Source organism: Athene noctua, chromosome 3 (genome assembly GCF_965140245.1).
Source record: "Athene noctua chromosome 3, bAthNoc1.hap1.1, whole genome shotgun sequence".
NCBI lineage: Eukaryota > Metazoa > Chordata > Aves > Strigiformes > Strigidae > Athene > Athene noctua.
In genome coordinates, this window is record NC_134039.1 from 56075397 (window position 1) to 56100349 (window position 24953).

At 39.9% G+C, this 24953-nt stretch overlaps 2 protein-coding genes across 7 annotated transcripts in view; one reads left to right on the forward strand and one right to left on the reverse strand.

Annotated features, from left to right (window-relative positions):
- Positions 1–7396, reverse strand: part of PNPLA8 (patatin like domain 8, phospholipase A2) — a 39430-nt gene extending 32034 nt beyond the window's left edge. Inside the window, exons 1-6 of one of the 6 annotated variants that reach the window (XM_074903101.1) lie at positions 7204–7396; positions 5859–6002; positions 4900–5756; positions 3828–3977; positions 2482–2633; positions 587–681 (exon numbers count right to left, since the gene is read on the reverse strand). In XM_074903101.1, coding sequence (XP_074759202.1) covers positions 587–681; positions 2482–2633; positions 3828–3977; positions 4900–5733 — 1231 coding nt within the window. In that variant the 5' untranslated portion in view covers positions 5734–5756; positions 5859–6002; positions 7204–7396. Of the gene's footprint in view, positions 1–586; positions 682–2481; positions 2634–3827; positions 3978–4899; positions 6117–6606; positions 6789–6828; positions 7022–7203 lie in introns of those variants that run through there. The other 5 variants (XM_074903099.1, XM_074903100.1, XM_074903097.1 and 2 more) reach the window with 5 other exon arrangements.
- Positions 7397–22130: 14734 nt separating this feature from the next.
- Positions 22131–24415, forward strand: LOC141958681 (arg8-vasotocin receptor-like). The gene is made up of 2 exons (XM_074901545.1): positions 22131–23176; positions 24216–24415. Exons 1-2 carry the CDS (start codon positions 22261–22263, stop codon positions 24413–24415), a joined length of 1116 nt encoding a protein of 371 aa, XP_074757646.1. The 5' UTR covers positions 22131–22260.
- Positions 24416–24953: the final 538 nt, after the last annotated feature.

Sequence of the window (24953 nt, forward strand, 5' to 3'; positions counted from 1 at the left end):
CGTGTTCAACTTGTTCCAACAAGACCAGATCTTTTCCTGCAAAGCTGGTTTCTAGCCAGTCAGCCCACCTCAGATGGAGGGCTTTGTACATGGCTTTATTGAACCTTAGGTGGTTCCCATCAAGTAATTTCTCCACCCTGCACAGGCCAACCTGAACAGAGGGCATCTCTTATACCAACCACTTCCTCTAATTTAGATCATCCAAGATCTTGCTACAGGCACACTCTGTCCTGCTGTGCAGGTCATTAAGACAGGAAACACTACTGGCCCAGTATCAGTCCCTGAGTGTCGTTACCTTAGCTGTCTGTGAAGTCCTACAAACATCTAAGATATCTGTATCTGTGTACAAAATGAGGGTTTCACATTTATTGAAAAAATGACAAATCAGTACAAAGTTACAAATGTATCATGAGTCATCCAAAGTTCTTAATCAGAACAAAAAAGAAAGACTTCAGAAATCATACCTGTACTTTCCCAGTTTACACTCAAAGTCAGAAAGCCACAAGTTCTGCAAAATCTGCATCTATTCTCAGTTTTTCTTCTACTATATTGATAGCCAAATTCCAACTTGTGTCTTAACAATTACCTGTGCTTACACCACAAATGTAGTCAAAAAGTTGATGAACCGGCTTTCCAGTTAGTTCTTCTAGTTTCCGTAGAGTCTGAAGTGCAACTAAACCCCTGAAACACAAAAATTCCCTTCACATACAATGGTAATTTTATCTTACATAGGTCTAATTAAGCCCACCTTTGCTTAACTAATTATAACCCAGTAAATACAACAGTAAGAATCCTGAATATTTCAGGGAATGAAAGAGTAGCAGAACACAATTAAAATGAAATTATGAGTACTAAATATAAATGGCGTACCCAGGCATACCAAAAATAATACTCATGACATACTCAGGCATACCAAAAATAGTACTCAACAGCTACAGCCATATTCTTTTGCAGCCATACTGTCTTGTAGCAAAGGCTCAGGGATGATCACCTTCTCTGGCTGCAGACTCAGCATAGATTTTAACTGCATGCACACCACACAGCACTTAAAGTTTGGGTTTAACAAGGCTATATAATGCCCCCTGGGACACAGTTTTCTGTCTCCTGTCTCTGGTTTTTCTAGTCTCAATTCAACGTGTCTGAATGAATGGGAAATATGCAATCCAGACCATTAGACTTATGCTTCTATAGCATAAAACAGAGTGTCTGACATGCAGAGGCACTAACTCTGCTGGGCTAGAGCTAGAGAACTGTGTGTGACAAAAGGAGCACCAAACCAAGTACCATCTTGCCAACACATTCCACTGAGAATGGGACCTCCTGCATGCTGCCTCCAAATCTGTCCTGACTTGTGTTGAAGAGCAGTAGTCAATCCAGTCCAAAACTATAACCAGTTGACCACAACCAATTAAGTGGCACAACAACCAGTAGTCAGCACTCAGGCTCACTCTCTGGACTTGTTTCATTTAGTGCTACAGATGCAGACACCACTTTCTAAAGATAAAGGTGTCTTATAATGTCACTCCCCTAGAAATCTAACAGAAAAATTAACCCACTTCATTTATACCATTATCTATGCCATTATCTGTGAAGCATCCTCCCTTCTACTTTGTAAAATCTTCATGGTTTGCCATGAACTTTTGGAAATGCAAATGCTGAAGTTGTGACATACACATACTCCTTACTTGAAGACAACTGATTTTGATGCAAGGAAAGAAATACTATGGGGAAACAAAAAGTTCTTGAAACTGTATTTCTTTAAAGACTTCACACTTCACTTTCTACCAATACAGATTTGTTAATCAGTAAATATCTTGCAAAAGGATTTCTTCAAATACACCTTAAAATACAAGCTTTTAGTAAAACCAGACTTCAGATTTAATGAACAGGCTTCTGCTATTACTCTTCACAAATTGTGCTAGGTATATAAATTCATGCAGAACCAGAGCACAACATAACTGAGGATGTGTGGTGCATAAATTAAAGAAAAAAACCCGCAACATTAGTTGAAGAAGAAATAAAAATCAACAGCATGGATAGAACAGCTTTCAGCCCTAGACTATTCATTCTTTCATATGAGACCAGACCTGCTAAGGCAGGTCACCCTCCATAAAACTAGAAGACAACACAAGTACTTCTAGCATTTCACAACAATTTTATATTTGAGATTAGACTAGTGAGCAGACTAATGCAAATCACCACTTAATTTACTTCCAAAAGGAGAAAAAGCCAATCCAAGCACTTAAGTGTGTAGCTAACTCTAAACAGGTAAGTAATTTCAGTGTCATAGGAACTAATGCATGGAACTTTAAGCACAAATACATACAAAAATAATAACCATCACTTGGACAGTCAAATGTAACCAAACTGTAAATCATAAACTGCATCTTTGGGCATATGCTTATCAAAGAGAAACAGAAATTTTATTTCTGTTTACAGTATGAGAAAGGCTACGTATATTAAAAAAACCAGAGGTTTTACCTTGTTCCTCCTCCATCAATAGCGAGGACTCGAATTCCCCAGCCTTTCACAGGGTCTGTATATCCAATTATAGCTAAAGTCTCTCTAACAGCAGCCTGAAGACTTTCATCATTTGCCTGTCTCAGTCGCAGTAGGCACGGGATTAATTTTTCCTATCGATAAATACAAAGACATTTCATTCTAACGATATGTTCATACCAAAAGAATCCATGCTGAAATTTACTAGTTTGGCAAGTATAAAAGTAATATATTAGTTAAACTTGGAGGAAAACTTCCTTAAATCTGTATTTACGTATCTCTCTAACAAGGGAAAGAAAGGACTCCAATCTTATGTCATCTCATTGCTAAAGTAACTACCTATCAGAATTAAACAACTAAGGCAAAATGTAAATCTTTCAAATAGCTAGAAAAGCTGTATTTACCAGCAGTTTAGTTTTATTGACTTTAGTGTCATATTTGCCATATACAAACTCAAGTACAGAGCACACCAAGTACAGCTAAAAGCCCAGATTTTGCTAAGTATCACGCTGCTTCAAACAGGAAATGCCTTCCAAGTACATTAATATTAAAACAAAAATTAAAATTATTTCTCACAGAGTATTTTTTAAATGTACAATTATTATCACAAACATACAGATTTATCATCAAAATCCAAGCAGTGAATGTACTCTCTCACAATAAAGTAATTAAAATTATTCATGTGGATGCCCAACCTGTACCCTGCCCAGATGAATCACCTGGCCTGCACTCCATTCCCAAAAATCTCTTTTCCAGCAATTCTACAATCTATGTCACACCTCTGTCACACCTTGTGGAAAAAGACATGAGATTGACAAATGCTCTAATGATAGAATAGTCTACCACCCACCTCCTGTCCTCTCACTGTAGGAAAGAGAATGAGTAGGAGTAGATTACATGAACTTATTTGATGGTTATATTCTACTCGTCATCTCTCTTCAAAGGAAGCATGCAAGCAAGCATAAAGACTGCTGTGCATATGCAGATCAACTGTACCATTCCCATCTGGTCAGTTGCGACAGAGGACACAGTGTATGACCTCTGTCTACCACTAGAATAAGCTATACTACCTATCCACATGACAATGCTGCATGCTTCTAAATTAAACACTGCAATCTTAAGAGCCTTTAGCTAAACTACTGATGATTTGTGTATGAATCTGCTTGAACCAGCTAAAAAACAGCTACAAAAAAAGATTCACATTGTAATCTCTACAAATAAAACATATGACTAACCCACAACAGCACAGAATAAAGTTTTATATTATTCTGTGTCAACTGTCTGTCAGATTTTTTTTTTTTTTGTCTAAGCATAAAGACTATTTGCACCTTAATTGCAACTCCTCTGCTCTCCGGAAATTCTAGAAGATGATAGGTCAGTTCTTCAACCCTGCTGATACAGACTCTTTGATTAGAAGATCTTCGTAGGGCTTGAACTAAGGCTCGAGTCCTGTTATCAATACTCACTCTTGCAATAATCTAAAAAAAGAGAAAGTTACACAAAGAACATAAAACTACTTTAAGAAATATGTCAAATTTGTCAAGACTATTCCAAACTGTTATTTTAAGACTTCTCAGAAGTAACTGATGGCATGTTGTAATAGAGATCTGCTACAGGGTCCAAGTAAGCATTGCTTAAACGTAAACAGGCAACATTTTGATTCCTTGTTTACTAGCAAAATAAATAAAGGCAGCTCACAGCAATAATACACCAAACAAACATAAGTCAGCACGTACTCAGATGTACTTTCAGGGCAACTCTGAAATCACAGTATTTGGACCATGAAGGAGTGTAAGATTCCTGTAACTACAACACTCCCCCCCAACTAGATCTATCTATATTTATGTACTCTCTACATATATATGAACTAAATACGGGTATATATACATATACTTTACACATAAACTTACATATACATTTATGTATTTATAAGTATGTATACATATGCATATATACTTACAAGTATACATATAAACATATGGATATACACATACATTTATATGTGTATATACATACATATGCATTATACATATATGTGTATATGTGTATATAAGTACATATATGTACTTGTAAGTATATAAGTATACATATGTATATATGTTTAAATATAACTTATATAAGTACATACAACTTTTATGTATGTTTATATAGTTTGTATGTGTGTATACATATATACTTATTTATATATACCTACATGTACGTACATATAAATAAATGTACGTGTATGTACTTATATGTAAGGATATATATAGGTATATACTTTTTTATGTGTGTGTATATATGTGTATGTAAGTTTACATATAGGTGCATACACATGTGTATAGTGTATATATACACTCGTACTACATTATATACACACAGAAATTGTATATAAAGAGGTAATATGAAACGAAGACTTGCCTTTTCTCTCTGAAGGGACAGATGCTTTTCCCTCTCTTCTGCAGTCTTAGACTCTTTTGCTTTGTCCTCCTCATCCTTCTCAGACAGTTCTTGTTCTGGCTGTTTACTCTTTTCTTGTGAAACAACTTTTGTATCAGATCTTAACTTGGGAACCAACCCACCAATGTAACTGTCTACAAAAGCTTGTACACTGTTACTGGGATATGAAAGAAAGTTTGCAATGCTCTTTTTAGTGGAAACTGGAAGAGTAGTATTTGCCTTTTCGGTACCCATAGTCTCTGCTTCAGGAGCTGAAGTAGCTGCTGAATCCACTCTCTTTTCTTCACTCATTACAGCATTATCTGATGAATCAAGCTTATTCCTCTCTTCACTTTTAGAGTCCTGTAATAAAGCATTCCTTTTTCTCTCTTGATCCATAACAGACTTACTGTTAAAGTACCAGTTGATATGATCAGCTATAAAGCTGTAAGTCTCTCCAAAATTCGTAGAAAAGCAGCTTATATGAAAAAGGTGGTGTTTAGTAGACGCTGAATCTTCTGGAGTATCTTCATAAGTGCCACTTGAGCTTACTAACATAGACTCTGAGATTTCATTTGCACAAGGGGGTTTCTTTGCAGCGGAGCCTCTGTTGCAATCCTCCTGCGTTCTGGCATCTGTGACTTGTTTATCATTTTCCAGATTTACACTGATGTTATTTGCATCTGCATTACTTTTATTTGCTTTTCCCAGAGTACCTGAGTGTGATTTTAATCGAGCTATCCGTGAAACCAGTTCACTGTGTGTGCCAGACACTGCCTTTGAAACAGATTCTATAGTATTCTTAATTCGTGACATGCGACTGTTCACTTTTGTAAGTCCTTTGGAAGAAGAAGTTAAAAGTTTAGAAACTCTATAGTATAAAAAGTCATGGCTGTAAATGTATTTGTAATACCAAAATGTTCTGCTCTTGGCCCACTTACACCGAGGCTCACTTGTATGAAAAACTCTCGGGTGAATGGCATGATTTATCCTCCAGCAGACTTTAGGTCTATACAAATACAGGTATTTGTTTCTTTGCTTCCACCAAAGACTTTTTGGGTTAATAACAAAGAACAAATATGCATCTAAAGAGAAATGAACTGTCATTACTTATAAATAATTACACCTTTTCTATGTTGCTTGTCTACTTCATTCCAGAAAATTTATTTCAATAAATAAGTCTCGTAACACGGTGCTATCTGAAAAAGAAAAAACACAACGTTGGAAACCCAAATCTGTAACAAGTTAAACTAAAATCACAGAGCTGCTTAAAGCAGATGCAGCTTATTTATTCTTTCAGTAAAGACAGATAAACATTAAAATCAAATGATCTCATGGGGATATCTACTGATCAGGACATTCGGTGGTGTCATCCCAACATTTTAATTTCAACACGTTATTCCTTAAAGGACAGTCTATTTTGAGGAATACACAACACTTGTCAAAAGCATTTAGTGACATATAGAAAACTGCTTGCCAGTCTTTTCCATTAGAGAAACTTGTATATCTTTAGAAATTTATCTTGTGCAGAGACCAAATTTCAAATTAAACTGTCATTACATTATCATCCCTTTGCAGACTTCCTCCCGGGGGAGAAAGAACATCGATTCTTTGAACAATCACTATAAAGCCACAAGTTCACCGAAACGCTCCCTATCCTAAGAGCTAAGTGCAGTATGTAATCCTTACTCTACAAAGAAGGATGTTTCTCAGGTGGATCACGCTTTTACACAATATACAAGAGTTGTGCTGCAACCGCAGGACCGAGTCCATTATTTGGCTAAAAGGCAAACAGACCTCGGCTGCCTCCTGTGACAAGTGCCGGAGGTCAGGCGGGCCAACAACTGCGCAGGCCGCCGCCAGAGTAACAGCAGAGGCGATGCCGCCGCAGGCAGCAGCGCAGTTACTCACAGTTTCCTCAGCGGGTGCCCGGCCCTACGCCTGAGTCCTGCTGGGTCCCCGACGCCGCTGAGCAGCCGGGCTCCAGGCCGCGGCGCTATATAGGCCCCGGGAGGGGACGCGGGGTCGGTTTCTGCCTTGCGACATTTCGCAGAAACGATTTCGAGAGCGGCCGCATAAACAAGCGACGAGTCGCGTCCTGACCGTCCCGGCTGCCCCCACCCGCCCCACCCCCGTCCCCGCCGGGCGGCGGCGCCCCCACGTCACACACGTCCACACCCACCCCCTGCGTCACGCACGCGAGTCCCGCGTGCCTGGCACGCGCTCACCGTCTCGCCCCCTCCCGCCTGCGGCCCCCGCAGCGGCGCGGCCCCCGCCGGCGGGTACCTGCTGGGCAACGGCTCCCACCTCCCCCCGCTCCCCAGGCGGCCACCGAGCGCCTGGCAGGCAGGGCCTGCCGCCCTCACGAGCGGGGCAGCCACAGAGCCCGCGGCCCGCGCGGTGCCACCCCGGCGGAGCGGGCAGGAGGGCTGCGGTGCCGGCGACAGCGCAGAGCGGCGAGCGGAGCCGCGCTACCGCGCCTGCGCCGGCCCCAGCACGCCGGAAGCGGCTGAGACACGGCCCCGCCCACCGGCCGCCGCGGGCGGGGCGGGGTGAGGCGGGGCGGGGCGGGCGTGCCGGCGGTGGGGCTGCGGCGCCTGCGCGCGAGTCTGCGGCCGGCGGGGGCGGGGCGGCGACGTGCGGGGCCGCACGCGGGGGGCGGGGCCGGCCGAGCTGGTGCGGCGGGGGCTGGCGGCACCGCGGGGCCCCCGCTGCCGCCCGGCCGGAGCCGCTGGGAGCGAGACAGGGAGAAGGAGAGAGGGCTCCTGTCCGGGCTGGCGCCTCTGGCTGCTCGGTGGGCGTTTCCCGCTTAATAATTAGCGAAAGATCACAAATAATGAGTTTTTCGCAGTTTTGACAAGGTTAGGGGGCGCCTTGGTATCACCCAGCCAGACTTAAGGGTAGCAGCAGCCCTGTGAGCTTCCCGCCGGCACGGCCTGTCTGAAATACAACTTTCATGAAGTTGGCTAAAATTACGGTGATGATGGAAAAAGACGGTGAATGCGCTCCCTGCCTCGGTACCTGCTGAACGCCTTGCTTCGAAAGTTAGGAGGATGTTATTTCATTTGTGCTTTCAGATTCCAGTCATCTGCTTCTCTCTTACAAATTAAAAAGTAAAATTAATTTTCTTACCTGGTATTTTCTTCCCCAAAGGAAAATTTATATCCATTGCATGTTGGAATTATTACTTTTTAAAATAAGTTGAACAGATTGAACTTTCTACATCTGCCAGCGCAAGATGTTTATCAATTCTTGAACATTTTATGAATATTGGATGAATAATTTGTAGTTACTTTTTTGCCTCCAGTCAGTGTGGTGTGTTTGACTCTGGCTAGCTGCCAGGTGCCTACCAAAGCCACACTTATCACTCCCACTCCATCAATAGGATGTGGAGAAAATAGCAATCAAAAGCTCATGGTCGAGATAAGGACAGGGAGAGATCACTCCCAAGTACTATCATGGGCAAAACAGACTCAGCTTAGGGAAATTAAAATTTATTGCCAATTAATAACAGTAGGATAATGAGAAATAAACCCAAATCTCAAAACCACCTTCCACCCACCCCTCCCTTCTTCCCAGGCTCAGCTTTACTTCTGATTTCTCCAACTCTTCTCCCCAAGTGATGCAGAGGGACAGGGATTTCATCACACGGTCTCTGTTCCTCCTTCCTCCTCAGGGGGAGGACTCCTCACACTCTTCCCCTGCTCCAGCATGGGGTCCCTCCCCCAGGAGACAGTCCTCCATGAACTTCTTTAGCATAAGTCCTTCCCATGGGCTGCAGTTTTGCACGAACTGCTCCAGCATGGTTCCCTCCCAGGGGGTTCAGTCCTTCAGGCACAGACTGCCCCAGCGAGGGTCCCCCACGGGGTCACAAGTCCTGCCAGCAAACCTGCTCCAGCGTGGGCTCCTCTCTCCATGGGGCCACAGGTCCTGCCAGGAGCCTGCTCCAGCGTGGGCTTCCCACGGGGTCACAGCCTCCTTCGGGCATCCACCTGCCCTGGCGTGGGGTCCTCCATGGGCTGCAGGTGGAGATCTGCCCCACCATGGGCCTCCCCGGGCTGCAGGGCACAGCTGCCTCACCACGGGCTGCACCGCGGGCTGCAGGGGAATCTCTGCTCCAGAGCCTGGAGCAACAACTCCCCCTCCTTCTTCACTGACCTGCGTGTCTGCACGGTTGTTTCCCTCACATAGTCTCACTCCTCTCTCCCCGCTGCTGTTGCACAACAGTTTTTACCCTTTCTTAAATATGTTATCCCAGCGCCACTACCAGTGTTGCTGATGGGCTCAGCCTTGGCCAGCAGCAGGTTCATCCTGGAGCCTGTTGGAACTGGCTCCTTCCAATATAGGGACAGCTTTTGGTGTCTTCTCACACAAGCAAGTCCTGTAGCCCCCCCACTACCAAAACTTGTCACATAAACCCAATGCGATGAATTTTTTTCACTCTTAAGAGACTATCAAGGCAAGACTTAAAGCAGCATTCCAGTATCACTTCCTCAGTGGCCGCAAATAGCTCATGAGCCACAATATTATTTAGGGTCCTTTTTCACAGGACAGTGGTGGCTCACAGCCAGGTGCTCATCTGTTCCCCCCTAAATTCTTCCTGTTACTGCCTTCCGGAACAGTGGCCTGTTCTGTTGGTATGGTCTGCCTGCCTTCTCTGTAGATGACTACACATCCGGTTGTATTATCTAATGATGGTTTACTCCTGGCTACTGTTTTTAGGACTTTTGTGCTATTCTTTAATTTATCATAAGATTTCATTATGTATGGTTAAGATAATTTTTAAACCAAATAGCTCAAACAGTAGTGATGTCTGCCCTAAGTGCCAGCTGTAGCTAAGCAGGGAGGTTTTGCTGCTCATTGTTGTATGAACTTCTTCAAGTAAAGGCCACTTACTGTTGTGAGAGCAACACAGTACTGATATGTTTTCAACTGTGGTAGCAGCGTTAGATTAAGCAGCTTCCCCAGCTGTGTCTACCCTTGTGCAATTCCCAGGACTCTTGCTTGACAGTGTGGTGAACTGAATTGGATCTCATCAGATGACTTAAACAGTGGCCCATTTGAAGCCACAGTCTAAGCTGGCTTTAAACAGGTTAACTGGCATTCTTACAACATCAGAGAGTTAGGCAAAACAAGACCTACAACTTCAGTAAGAAGGAAGGTTGGCCTTGTTAAACTTGTTAAACATGCTGCCATGGCACACCCTACCTCTCTTTGAGTGGCAAATAAGGTATTGAAGGTAGGTGGCAACAGATCCCTTTTAGGTGCACATAGCTCCTTCCTAAACAGTCATGCTTTCTCCTGTAATCTCATTGTAGAATTCTCTTCTGCTGAAAAGAAACGCTGCTCAGGCATTTGTCTCACCACTGGGATATGTACAATGGTATGTTGATTCACACCTTTTCTAAGGAGAAGATTCAAGGATTTCACATTTGAGGTCTAATCACAAACCCATGTGTTCTTGCCACAGAGCTCTCCCTGAGGATGAACAGACCTGTCTGATCTGACGTGTTCAGAGGCTCGAGATTCATCAGCTTCTCAAAACAACCACTGATCTCTATGAAAGAACTAAAAAACACTGGATGAAAAAAAAGATAAATTTATGTATTCCCGGGCTCAGGTTCTGCAACCATACCTTCTCAAACATTTGCAAATTAGCCTTCTCTTTACTGCTGTCATGACATTAAGAAGAAATGATCTCAAAATTATTTGTTTAGAAGGTAGACACTTTAACTAAGCTAATATTGTTAAGCTCTCTTAATAGTCAAAGGTGAGTTGATTTATCCTATTTGACTAAACACCTACTTTTTAGATGAGAAATGAATCCACCTGTGGTATTCAGAGGGTGGCTAACTCCAATTAGAGTAGTGTTCACATAATACAGAAATTAGCCCATTTATCACAGTTTGAGATATATTTTAATAGGACGTACATTAACTGTTTTAAAAATACTTTCATTTCACTACTTTCCATGGGAAGTCTCAAACAAGAATTTGTGGTGATTTGCTGATCTCTTATCAGGTTGCATACCCAGAGTCAAGCTCTGTCAGAGTGGTCCCTTAAACCATTATAGTTTCCAGTTTAGGACAACACTGGAAGTAGTTTGATTAGACTGCTATCCCTGTAACTTAATTAAAATATCAAAAGCTTTCAAAACATTTTCTCAATGTGCATGTTCATACATGTTTTTGTCGGTAAGTTGCAAACTTCTGTAAATCAAGTTACAGATCAAAAATTGTGGTAAATCTTCCTATTTTAATGAAAGTTTTTTGGTGTACGTGATTTTTGCCATGTTATAGCCAAAGTATTGTGATGTCCATACTACAAGTGAATTATATGTGTTCATGTATATGTATGCTATACTTTTAAACACCACTAATTATTTCTAACTTTTACATGTATATGTCTGTCTTGGACTGCTACTTGGAGAGAAAGTCATAATGTGTTATGAGGCAGTTTGATAAAAATTGGATATTTACCAGAAACATTTGTTCAAAAATTTGTCTTTCTCGACTTTTCTCTGTTTATCTATGAAATATGAAATTTTTCTGTTTTCTTACACTCTCCTTCACTATAAAAGGTGGCACAAGCACACCGAAATTAATTAATTCTGGAACTCCTTACAGAATTAAGTCTTACTGTTTATTGCTATTCCCGTTGCAGAGCTCAGTGATTTCAGCTTAGATGAATTAAACCTGAATAGAACAACTGCCAGGGGTGAGGTTAATTCTGAGAAAAAAGTTTTGCATGTACTTTCACTGTACATTTGATACAAAGGTATTATATGAATAGCGTTTGAATATATACAGCCAGGGTTTTTATTTTTACTTGCCATACTGATTATGGATGCTATCCTGGAAGCACAGCACTGTCACATAAGAGACTCAAACAAATTCAAAAACCCCAATTATTTCAAAGCACTATGACAAATTAACATACATTGGTAGGGTAGTATTCTGCTAATAATGGTATCTGAGTTAATTGCTTAAATCTAACATCTTCAGTTAAGCTTTAGGGAAAATGCTGTTTTCTATTTTCATCAACATAGTATGCCATAGGCAGAAGCTGCATAGTGCTCCCATGTATTTTAAGCTTTGTAAATGCGGAACGCAGGTATTCTGCCTCTTAACACTAGATGGCAGACAAAAATGGGAAAACGTTTCCTTGTTTTCAGAGACAGAACACCGAAAAATTAATTTGCAATTTGAATGAGCATTCACTGAAAGTTCTCAAAATAATAAGAATGAAGACCATTGGACACAAAATACCATGCTTATGATAGCATGGATACTTTCTGCAGCCCTTCATTTGGCTGCAGGTTTTGGCAGAAATACTGCCAATAATCACATGGAACATTTCTACATTATTTTCTTATTGCATTTTTATCTCTGTTACTTCTCTTCAATATTTTTCTCTTGTCAAAGAAGAACTAAAAATTCTTGAAGACTTAGGCTTAAACAGCTCAAATAGAAGAGAAACTTTCAGAGACAACTTTTACTGCCAGGTAGTTGCATGGTTATGAAATTGCCTTCCATAAATGCAAAAAGCAGGCAATATAAGTTTTATATTGCAACTGTGTAGTATCTTTGTCTTACATCAGTTACTGAAAGTAATTAGGCTGCTTTTCTCCTCATTGTTATTGAATCTTAGAAAACAATATGGAAGTAACACATTTGCTAAGGAGGCAACTCATTTTCATAGAATATTATAAATTGTTGCACTAAATATTATGCAATCAGTTCACCGAGCCGCCAGTGAAATGTTGTTACCCTATTGCTCTCTCAGATACATCTTTCAAAAGAAGTGTAGCAGGAGGTTCAGAATCCCCAAGGGTACATTCACACTGTATCACGCTTTAAAATGTTGGTTGACCTAACTGTAGCGCTACACTAAGGTGATTGCTTGCAGGATTTGAGCTACTATCTGCACCGAGGATGAGGCAGTTGCTCCCTGTGCATGCACAAGGTGCTGTTAGTTAACAAGACAGTCTGGGATTGCTGTACAAAACCCTGCTTTGCATTGCTTATAATGTATAGATGTGTAGTGCATTTATGGGACTGAAAACCAGCACAGACTTCATTGCTATTAAACTGTGATGTGCATATACAGTACTAGAACTGTAACAGATCCCACCAAAACCCACCCGATCTTTCCCCTCTTTGTGCTGCTTCTGTGGCTGCACAGACTCCAAGCCAGCCTGGCTACCTCCAGCGCCGCACTGGGCGGTGCCAGCAGCCTTATGAACTATAATCAGAAAAGACCCATGGTGTTTTTCCTGCTGGAGTTGTTCCAAATGAGAAAAGTAAGTGTACTGGAACAGAAGGGTAAGTGCAAAAGTAAATATTATTTTCCTGCCTCATGGTTAAGAAGTCATTTACAAAGATGGCCATAGCTTCTGGTCTTGATTCCTCAGATTGTTCTCATTGCACAATAGCTTTTGGTATAAAATGTATATATAGGAGCAAACACCAGACTGTGGCATTCCCCTTTCCATGGGAGTGCTTTAGCCACAAGGGTACAGAACTATGTCCCTTTTTTCAGGGTTTCTTCTTGGTTCCACGACTCTTCCATTCTTTTGTGTGTAGTCACCTACTTTCAACAAGAAGAGAAAGCACTGTCCGTTCTGCCTTGCCAGTTCACCAATAAATTGATGAACAGGAAGTTCTTTTAGGGAATCAGAAATGTGTATTTAAATCTTCTCAGGCTAAAAATAACACTGACCCCATTTTCTGGCTTCACCTGGGCAAATATTCCATTGAGGATAGTGTTATACTAGATATTGTCAATTACCTCATTTCTGTTCCTCTTCCCTCCTGTTCCTGCTGTTCCTCCTCTCCATGTCTAGGTACCTCCATTTTCGCACCCCATTTGAAAGAACTAGACAAGTCCCAGCCTGTTCCTTGAATGAAGTCTTAAGGCACCTTTAGAGTTACAGGCTATACATTTTGAATGGGTAGAGGTACCTGGCTCTTGTTTGGGTTAAAACTCTAGATTAGAATCTGGATCTGGGATTTAGCTATGCACCCCTCTGTTCATTTTCTGGCTTTGCTAAATCCGAGCAGTTTCCTGCTTTCCACACAATGTAAAGGTTCTTGGATGAGGGTTCTGGATCCCTAAATCAGGGTTTTGGATTCCGCTCAGGGAATTGATACCTGAAGTCTTTTACACAGCCAGCCTTGGTTTCCTGTGCCTCCATGGCTCATAGTCCATGGTCTCTGGCCTTGATCAGAATTTCTATGTGTTCTGGAAATCTAACTGCTAAAACCAAGAGTGTACTAATCAAATAATTATATAGTAGTTATGAATAATGCAGTTGATTACTTAGCATTTGAAATTCAGACTCATGCTAGTGGTCATATTACAATTCCTTTTCAGCCCACTGTGATTACTATAATAGTCATTCTGTTATCTTTCAGCACTCAAGAACTTATAGATGCGAGTTTTGTTACTGCAGCATCTGGTTGAGAGTATGGTTGTGCAACTTCCAGAAAAAGTTCCTGGCATGAATGGAAGGAGGTCAAAACACACAGTCTCTTTAGGTCCACTGGAATTAATTCACTGTCCACATTGTTTGCAATTGCTTATTCAGTGTCATCAGAGAAACTGAGTCATTGCTATTTATGTTGTCTTTTAATTAAAACATTGAAATTTGCCTGATCTTTGCAGCAGACTTTGAGGTATTATACTAGGTTGCATTTTGGCATTTCCCCCTTTATTAAAAAGCTCTGTTTAGAATGTCTCATTTGTGGAAAAAGTACTTCGTCGTTCTTCTTCAAAACCAGTCCATCATTGTTTCTTCTACTGAAGTTACAGATTTTTTCTCTATTTTTCTTTGCTCTGGCCAGTGTTGGTGAGGCTCCTTATCTGTCAGTTGTTTTCCACAGCCCTGGTGGCAGGTGAGCTGGCAGGCCATTTAGTGTCCTATTAGAGAATCCAGACTGTCTGGAATGCTGCAGATGAAAAAGATACCTTTTTGCAGAAGCCTACGTACCTGATTTGTAAATGATTTATTTCTATCTCACCTTTAAGTAGCCTGATGAATGTTGTAGAAGTACCAGTGAAAGCTCAGTACTGTATGGGTAAGTCCTATTTATTAAAGTTTCACAAAATTTTACAGTAGCAATGGGGAAAAGGCGTTATTTAGAGAATGGTTTACAAGTTCTGCACAATAATTCTACCACCATAATTCAAGTACCTGAATTAAACAAATCAGTTCTAGTCCTTGGGGCGAATGAGACTCTCACTGCTGTCAGTTAAATCTGAAATCAGAAACATACCCAAATAAATGAGGTCAGCAGTGATGAATAATAAAGCTTTTACTGAAACAGGTTAAAAAGTTATTCTTTCAGACATAATCTCCTTAGGGATTAAAAAGAGACATGTAGTAATGTACGTAGTTAGTGGTACTGTTTTATGGTGAGTACCTGGCACATGCCTAGTTACAAGTCACAGAGGGCCCATAAATGTTGTTTTTTCTTTGGTTTTAATGCCTGTGGCTAATTCCTGCTGAAGGATGCACTTAACTTAGGAGAGTCTTGTTCCAAAATGTTGCTTAACGGTAATTATAGTGGTTTGATGTGTTGCAATCGTACATTTTAAGGTTATAAAGCTGGATTTGTTATTATTTAGCTTTTAATCTTACTAAAGTATCACCCCCTTTCTTTAAATACACAGTTAATTTACTCATCTGGGAATGAGTAAACTGGTTTCATTGAAAGTGAAAGGCACCCAGATCATGTGCGTGTGCACGCGTGGGCATGCACATGTGAGTGTAGGGGGGCAGCATTTGCACATACATACACAAAACATAGGCATGTGCACAACTAAGAGCTAGATTTACATTGAAGGGTTTAAATTCCACTTCTGGTATATAAACAAGGTTAACAGGACAGAATGTTGTCCCACGTAAATTATAATGTTAATTGGAAAAGTTAAGGGTAGTTTGTAGTGCATCTGGATTGGAAATGGATGAGATTTTGGGTTGTCCTGACATTTTCTAATAGTCTTTTGGCTTCACTAAAAGTTCTCCTTCTTGCCCCAAAGTGGTTTTGTCCAAATCAAAGCTTAACTCTTTCTGAGGAATGGAGTTATTGACACTGTTTGTCATTTTGTGTCTTCTTGTGTCATGACAACAGCATTAGTAGCTGCCTACATTAAATGATTGTATATATGCCGTCTGCGATATATTTTTCTCTGTCTTTTGTTAGTTCATTGGCTTTAGCTGTTGCGTTTGAGGCTGCTTTAGTTCCATAGACCCTCTCTAGTAACTTTCTAAACATATAGGGTTGGAGTGAATCATTAAGCCCAGTTCAGAGAACAAAGTATGTCAATATAACTACTGAATTAGCAGTGGGATTTAACAAACAAACAAACAAATAAACAAAAAAACACCCCTCAAAACCCCCCAAAACCAAACAGAACTGTAGGAGCTTGTACCAGTACAGCAGCAAAAAGGGGTACATAATTTTAGACCAGTAAAGAAGATTTACAGTGAAGTAGTTTATCCAGCACATTCTGGAAATAAGCAATATTTTAATACGGAAAGATATGAATCTACCTTGCTGTAAGTGCATCCATGATGCAGGCTAAATCCTTGAACAGTATTCAGGTGTAACTTTGGCTAATCTATCCGGCAGAATCCATTTGCTAGCCGTTACATTACTTCCAAAAGGAGTTGTTGTTACATTTCATTCTGCTGGTATGTATTTACATTACTTAATACATCTCCTCAAATGTGTTCTCTATCACTAGAGATTGCAATTGCAATTTCAATGCAATACTATGTTAACTCTTTTTATGATAACTACCGTAGAATGTATCACTAAGTAAATATTTTATATAAAAATAAGTAAATGTTTTTACCATCTTCTTGATAACAGAATCTATTACTGAACATTCTAGTCCTTTCCACCCTATAAGGTCTATGGTAGCTGCTTATTACATTTTAATATTTGAAAAGAAATAGAATCATGTTAGCACTAAGGTAATAATTTTTTTTTCTCTAAAATCCTCTAGAGATCTAGCCAACCATACAATACTTTGCTTTTTTTAATTAATTGGTTTTCATAACCTGACAAGTGCAGTAGCAATAATCTACTAACTCTTCAGATCTACAGAATCTCACAGAGAAAAGAGGCAGACCTGAGATTCTTAAATCAAAAGCAGACAACAGTATTTTCCACTTGATCTTCTCTTAAATAGGAACTTTTTAGAACTTATTTCTCCATTCCAGAGTAAAAGTACAAGCTCATTTTCTTCACAAGTTGAATTTAATAAGTAATGTCTGTCATGAGATTAAAGAGTTGCTAGTTTTTAGAAGTTGGTAGGGGACTTTAAACATTAAAATGCATGTATTTCTGCTTCAGCATATATTCCTTGTCTGGCTTGGTAAAAAGCATCTGCAATGCACTGCAATTCATGCAGTTTTGGAAGACAAAGATTGTTTAGTCTGTCAAAGATTTTGTTAAGGAGTAATCTAATACCAGCCTATAAATTCTTTAAGGGCAGCTACAGAGTTGGTGGAACTAAATTCTTCTCAGTGGTGGCAGGTGATCTAATGGGAACAATGGCCACTGTGGGAAGTTCTGAAGGTGCATTATGAAGTAATTTTTCACCAAGAGCACTGGAACAGGCTGCCCAGAGAGGTGGAATTTCCATACATGAAGGTTTTCAAGATCCAGCTGGACATAGCTATGTCTGACCTGATCTAGTGATGGTGATTGATATTCCACTTCAATAGACAGCTACAATCTGAAGGAAGACCTCCAGATGTCCCTTCCAACCAGTATTTCTGTGGTTTGGTGATTCTATGATTAAGGTACTCAGGCTAGTATAATCAGTATTGTTGCCACAGGAGAAATTGTGGCTGAGATTTGCCTACATCCTAGCTTTGAAAATATCTCCTTGAACAGTGACATGACTTGAAGTTATTACCCAGCTACAGGTACAGAAAAAATGCTTACCCAATTTACACCTTGTATAACCTCAGTAAATTCCGATGGATTACTTGGCAGTACTGCGGATTTGATATATCAAATGCCAGGGGAAGAATGAAGGAATTATTATTTGGATAATGTTGGAATTTTGTGAATTGAAACAATAGTAACAAACTAGGCGATATCTCATCTTCCAGGATAATATTTGAAAAAAAAAAAATACACTGGGGAAACTAAATGGAAAAATTTTAGACAGTTAAATTGTTCCACAATCCTAACACAATGACAGGTTAAAGCCTATGCTAAATGAGTCTTAGGCCACCTCAGTATGGCCTAGGGTCACTCAAACAGTACTCTGTACCTATGTTTAGACACTGAACTGAAGGCTTGATTCCCTTTGGATGTGATGGGACACACACAGCTCACACGTAATCCATAGGTCAAGGGAAGTGATTATTCCCCTCTGCTTGGCACTGGTTATACCACATCTGGAATGCTGCCTGCGGTTGTGGAGACCCTGCACAGGAAAGGTGTTGATGAGCTTGAGGAAGCTCAGCATAGGGCTGTGAAGATGATCAGAGGGCTGGAAGATGTAACCTGGTGGGGGAAGCTGAGCGAGCTGGGCTTACACTCTGCACCAGGGGGGTGAAACAATGAGGGGTGTGGTAAAATAGCTGTTTTCATAAGATAGGATGAAACCAGAAATACAGATAGTGAGGAAATCTTAGGTCCCTTCCAATTCTGGGAACCCTGCTTTTGTGCAGCATCGGACAGACATCAGATGGATCTTCCCCCAGCACACTGCACAGATGCAATTCTTTCTTCCTGCCATGCTGTGGACCCTTTTATTTCGAGTAGCAAACAATCATTTATCTTCTCCTGACAGGCTAGGATGTCAACTCTGTCATCAGCATCATCAACATTCATCAGCAGCAGCACAGGCTTTAAGTACAAGGCTCAGAAGAGCGGACGTGTCCTGTTCAAGATCACTAACTTCCCAAATACAATATTTTCTGCAAGGTTCCCAATACAGCTTGCTCAGCCTGGAGGAGACATGGCTTCAGAGGGCCTAACAGTTCTCCCTGGCACCTACAAGGAGGCTGGCAAGAGGTCTGTGCCAGGTTCTTGCTGAGGTCATGACAGAAGAAAGAGAGAAGGTGGTCAGAATCAGAGGAGGGTCTGGTGGCACATAAGGAAAACTCTTTCACAGTGAAAATAATTAAAAATTTGCAATCAGTTACCGAGGGAAGTTTTGGGGTCTAAGCTCTTAGAGGTTTTCAAGACCTGGCTAGACAAACCCTAAGTAAACTGGTCTAAATTGCCCCTGTCTTAAGCCACTGTGTGATTCTGTAATTCTAAGCAGACACCTAAATTTAAGTCTTAATCCATGAGCTGAATCTCTCCCTCCTAGCTAACTAACAAACATTAGATGAGAGCCCACACTGATAAATTAAGCAGAAATTAATTAAAATGTGCCTTCCCACACTACTGAAAGTCAATAATTTAGGAAAATAATTTAACTTGGACAGATATGGTTTGGAATGAAGCAAAGCTGGGCAACCGGCAAAAGACACTATTGGGGTAAAAGAACAGTTAAGACTACTTAAACATTTTCATCTGTTATTCTATTTTTATTTTATCAGACAGTTATATTCCCAGAGTGGATTCAGTTTCAATATAGTCTGTCCTGAATGTCTGCTAGCATGGATGAAAAACATGGGAAGGACACAATTAAAAAGTTATGAAACCATTGACATATATTGAACTGAATATATGCAAGACGGCGTAGAGTCTTACATCACTAGAACAATTTTTACAAGGAGGGCCACCTCCCATTTTATAAACATGGCAAAGGCTACTTATTGCACAGTGTGCTTGCCCTTTTACCTACGTTCACCTGCTGGGTCTAACACCTATTATAGCATGTCTACAGCGCAGACACTGTGTGTTGTGTACCTGTGGAGGCCAAGGAACAGTGCCATGTTCCCAGGGATCTTGTTGAATTATGCTAGGTGTAGGTGATAAAACACACTTCTCTGAAATGTATGTCTGCCTGTACATTATGCACTGTGAAAATTGTACAAATATATGCTTCTCGTACCATTTTCTGGTTAGTCTTCCAATAGTATCCCAGGAGTGACTTGTGTTGATTATTCTGGTCTTTTTACATATAATTCCTTGATTATCTTTCAGATCATGAAATGTAAATTTATTGTTATCTATCTTCCATGCCTGACTGTTGGCTTAGTTTTCTATTCAACATGTTCCTGTTTCAACGCACTTAGTCCTAGCTCTGTGTAGACGTACATGTTTATTCCATATCCTGCTAGAATAATAAAGATCCCACCCGGCTTTTTGTTAACTCATGGAGCGAGTATCGTCAAGGTCAATGATTTTCGATCACCTGAAATTTTGTCTCCATCTGAAGGCAGAACTGCAGATCTGACAGCCCACTCTACAGCACAGCATTTGCCATCAGCAGAACTGCCAGGGGTTTGTGGTCTGTGGCCAATTCAGTTACTCTTCTGCAAGTTGCTGGGCGAAGGGAGGGTGAGGGTAAAGGCAAACCCATTTATTCCCTTACAGTCTTGTCGTGCTGTTTCCTAATGATAGAGTAGATTCCAAAACTAAAAGGAAACAACCTCAGGAATCCAAGTTTCCTACAAATAGGCTTACATTTAGGAAAAAAAATCAGATATATTAGATTAAGTTGTTGTGATTTCATACTCTCTGCAGCGTGGTCTTAGAGAAAAGCCATTGTAGACTCAGGCAGCTGCAGCAGTGTTCAGCCAAATCTGGATTATGGATACTTACAGCTGCTGTCAGTGGCAAAGTTTTCTGACATTGTTCAGCTTGTCTGTTTTCTGTAGTCTTACTCCGGCTTGAGGTATTAACATCAGTCCCATGGTGGGATGGAAGAGGGAAAGAGGGAGAGAAAAGAGATCATGCTGTTTTTATAAACTGTTGTAATCTACCTCAGCATCCTGTTTATGAATTTTGCCCTTCTTCTGTCTGTTGATACATGAAAACATTTAGTGCCAAAGACATGGTAGTCTGTGCATGAGATTTCTGACCTGGTTTTATAACATAGTCATGATCACAGTGATTAATCAGTGTAGGTGCAGTATTATGTACTATACATGCAGCATGGACATACCTTTAACCATACTGGTTTCCTCTTCAGGAAGACTTCAAATTACCAGTCTTCCAACTGTAACCAAAAGGATATGAGTGCTCTAGCTTCAAACAAGATTGCGTACAAATATATGTTATCATTTGTATTAAATTAATTCATTTTATTAAATCTCTCTCTTGTGATTAAGAGGGCAGACTGAGGGAGAACAAATTAAATTAAATCAAAATTGCTATTCTTATCTGCCACTAACAATATGCAGAAGTCATACTGGAAGGTCAAAGAATGATGAAATTCTTGTGATCATGATACAACTTCCTCCACAAAAATAAAAAGGATCAGGTACTGAAAAATGACCTCCCAGCCTTTAGCATTACAGTAGAATAGAGACCCTTGGAAATTGTTTCATTATAGAGATGTTTTCCTCAGCTGGATTTCCCATTGAATTTTCACTTATTTTTCTATTAAATTCTCAGTAGATTCATAGTCCCATTTAAAGTAATTTATTTCACATGTATTATTTTTCATCTTGTTGAGAAAAAAACCTCTAAATCTTGACACCATCATGAAATAAAAAGATTATTTTTAGGGCAGTTCAAATATTTCTGGTTTGTTTTTTTGTTTGTTTGTTTAGAATCAGGTGACTCCAAAAAAGCAAAGGAAAAAAAAAAAAAAGAGCTATGGAAAAATGCATTTATTTGCTTCTGCTGCATTTAGGATGTGGTTGTGCCCCAGGAGCCTAGAGAATTCAGTTATGATGCGCTTGAGCTTAGGGGCCCAACTTTCCATCTACGTATAAACATTCCTCCCTCTTCAGCCACAGCATGCACTCCAGTTTGAGTAAAAAAATATTTGCAAGCACTCTCCTGAGTAAGATCATTTGATTTTGGCCACAGCTATTTACAAGTTTGGGTTTTGACTGAAGTGAGTAATTGAATTACGTTGAGCCTCTGAAGTTTGTCTTTTATTTATATATTTCCCCCAATTGTGTGGCTCGGTCTGCCATTGGCTGCGGTCCCTGCAGCCTACCCGAGGGCTCTGCAGTTACATAAGGCTCTGTCTGCTGGGAGCCTATATAAAGCCTTTTTGCATGCCAGCAAGAGACAGAATTTTATCAAGATCCAGGTCCCACTGCTTTAGTTTGCACAAACAGGAGGAGATTTGCTTGAAGATATACTGAAACCCGAACCCGGGCTGGTTTGTTTGCTAGCCAGTACTTCACAGCTGTCAACCTGAGTCGCAAGTAGCAGCTACTGTAAGTAGCTTCTGTGCACTATGAAGAATTTTTCATTTCCTATGCAGGATAACACATACCAGACTGAGAGTCCTTCTCCTCACAGATTCCTGAGTTTGACAAATCAGTCAGAACCTGTTGGAAGACCAGAAAGAAATGAGCAATTAGCTCAATTAGAGATTGCTGTACTGGGGGTCATATTTCTGACAGCGTCTGTGGGCAATTTTATTCTCATACTGGTGCTGTGGCGAAGAAGAAAGAAGCTCTCTAGGATGTATGTGTTCATGCTTCACCTCAGCATTGCTGACTTAGTGGTAGCCTTTTTTCAAGTGCTGCCTCAACTCATATGGGATATTACAGATGTTTTCATAGGGCCAGATTTCTTGTGCAGAATTATCAAGTATCTACAATTGCTGGGCATGTTTGCCTCTACTTATATGATAGTGGTCATGACAATGGACAGATATCAAGCAGTTTGCTACCCTGTGGTCACTTTCCAAAAGAAGAGAGCTCTCTGGAACATCCCCATTTGCACCAGCTGGTTTATATCCCTGATTCTTAGCCTACCACAGGTATTTATCTTTTCTAAGACTGAAATATCTCCAGGTGTCTTTGAATGTTGGGGTGAATTTATTCAGCCATGGGGTCCCAGGGCATATGTGACTTGGATTTTTGTAGTTATTTTCTTCATCCCCTCAGCCATCCTTATCACATGCCAGGTTAAGATTTGCAAAATAATCCAAAGAAACATACATGTGAAAAAACAGAATGAATATGAAGTAACAAATCAGAAGCAAGTCCTGCCATCCAGAGCAAGCAGTGTGAACTGTATTTCAAAGGCTATGATCAAGACTGTAAAAATGACAGTGGTGACAGTCGTTGCGTATGTTCTTTGTTGGTCACCTTTCTTCATTGCACAGCTGTGGTCTGTGTGGTTCCCCAGTGTCGTGACCGAAGGTAAGATACTCTCCATCCTCATTCATAACAGGCTATCACATTGCTATATTGCTTTATATCTGCACTTTGCTTTTGTGTAAAAGTTACATGTGATTATTTGAATACGATTAAAAAGAAATTTTTGGATCAATTATCTACTGTATTTAATTAGGTACATGTGTCATGTGATCAAAACATCATATAACTGTGTATTTTGTGTGTGTGTTTTGAGAGATTAATGATTTTAAGATTGATGAGTGAACAGTGAAAAGTATCATCTGCTACAGTAAGGGTTCAGACTTTTAGAGGTCTTAGATGTTATAGCAGCAGTATTTTGTGTTCTTGAGGTGAAAAGGAGTAATTAATATTCAAAGTAATAAAATAATTATTTCTTATTTGCTGAATAGAACGTTATAAGACATCTGATTTTTTTAATATTGAAATTGTATTGATGAAATCTCTGTAGTAGACTATAAAACTATTAAAAGTTGTGGAACAGCTGTTTATAAAGCAAAAAAGCAAGTCTGAGAGAGGTATCAAAGAACACCATGTTGTAAATAAGATTAATCATGTCAAACTTATACTATTGCCTCTTTGTGAAAGGCAGACTCTTGATGTGACTTTAAGTTCACCTATTCTAAGCTCAAAGATATAAACCAAAGGAAAAAAAAAAAGGGTTATAGCTTGCTCTGATAAAAAAAAGTCTTCTGATCTCTGTTTTAAGAATTATTCTTATCAGTGTGAATTTTAGTCTTATTCTACACACACTTATATCAATATCTGTATTTATCTGTATCTGTATAGCAATTAGTAATTGCTTTAATATTTAATGCAGTTACGTCCAAAAGAGCTATATGGAACTATTTAACTCTGAAATGCACACAAAGTGTGCTTCATACCTTCAAACATTACAAATTGCATTGAATAAATGGGAATTTCCTCCTATTAGATTAGCTTTATATATGGACAGGTACACCATAAAGCAGCAGACTGTGAAAATGTTACTTATTTGTATGAGTGCTTTATTTACTCTGTTATTCATTTAACTATTTCATCCTAGGTTCAGCATTCACCATTATCATGCTCCTTGGCAATTTAAATAGTTGCACCAACCCATGGATTTACATGTATTTTTGTGGCCACATTCCATATTGCACAAATAAGCAGCTGGAGAACACCTCAGCTCAAGAGGAATCGGTTATCACGGGGAGCATCCATCTTGGAGACAGAGACCCTGAGGAAAACAGTACTTCTGCATAAATATTGAATGCTTTTTGTTGTTTTGTTACATTTTCTATGTTGGCAAGACATATCGATGTTTTACCACTGTCCCTTGTTTTGTGAATAAGGAAGCTGAAAATTGTCTTCTGTTGTATAAATGTATTTCTCTGCAGTTCTGTAGCATATACAGGAAGTTTCTGTGTTGTGCAAGCCTGACTCAGTACTTCCATCGCCACTGAGTTATCAGAATGTATTATTGCTAAGACTGACAAAGATAATGTAAAAGTATCTTAGATATTTTTTGTCCTAAAGTACTTTTGCTTCTGTGATTCTGGATTTGTAAGTAGTGAAATTTTACAACTAACTGGTCCAACAAATTGAAACATAATTGGAAAGGAATCTGAAACAATTAGACTTGAATATGTTTTCAAATTGAACCATGAATTGTTCATCTTTCTGGTGTGATTGAGGGACAGTCTGGCAAATCTTGAGAAGGTAGCAGAAAGTAAAAAAAATCCTCTGCCAACTATTATTAATACCTGTTTTAAATTAAGTCCCTGTAAACATCTATAAAATG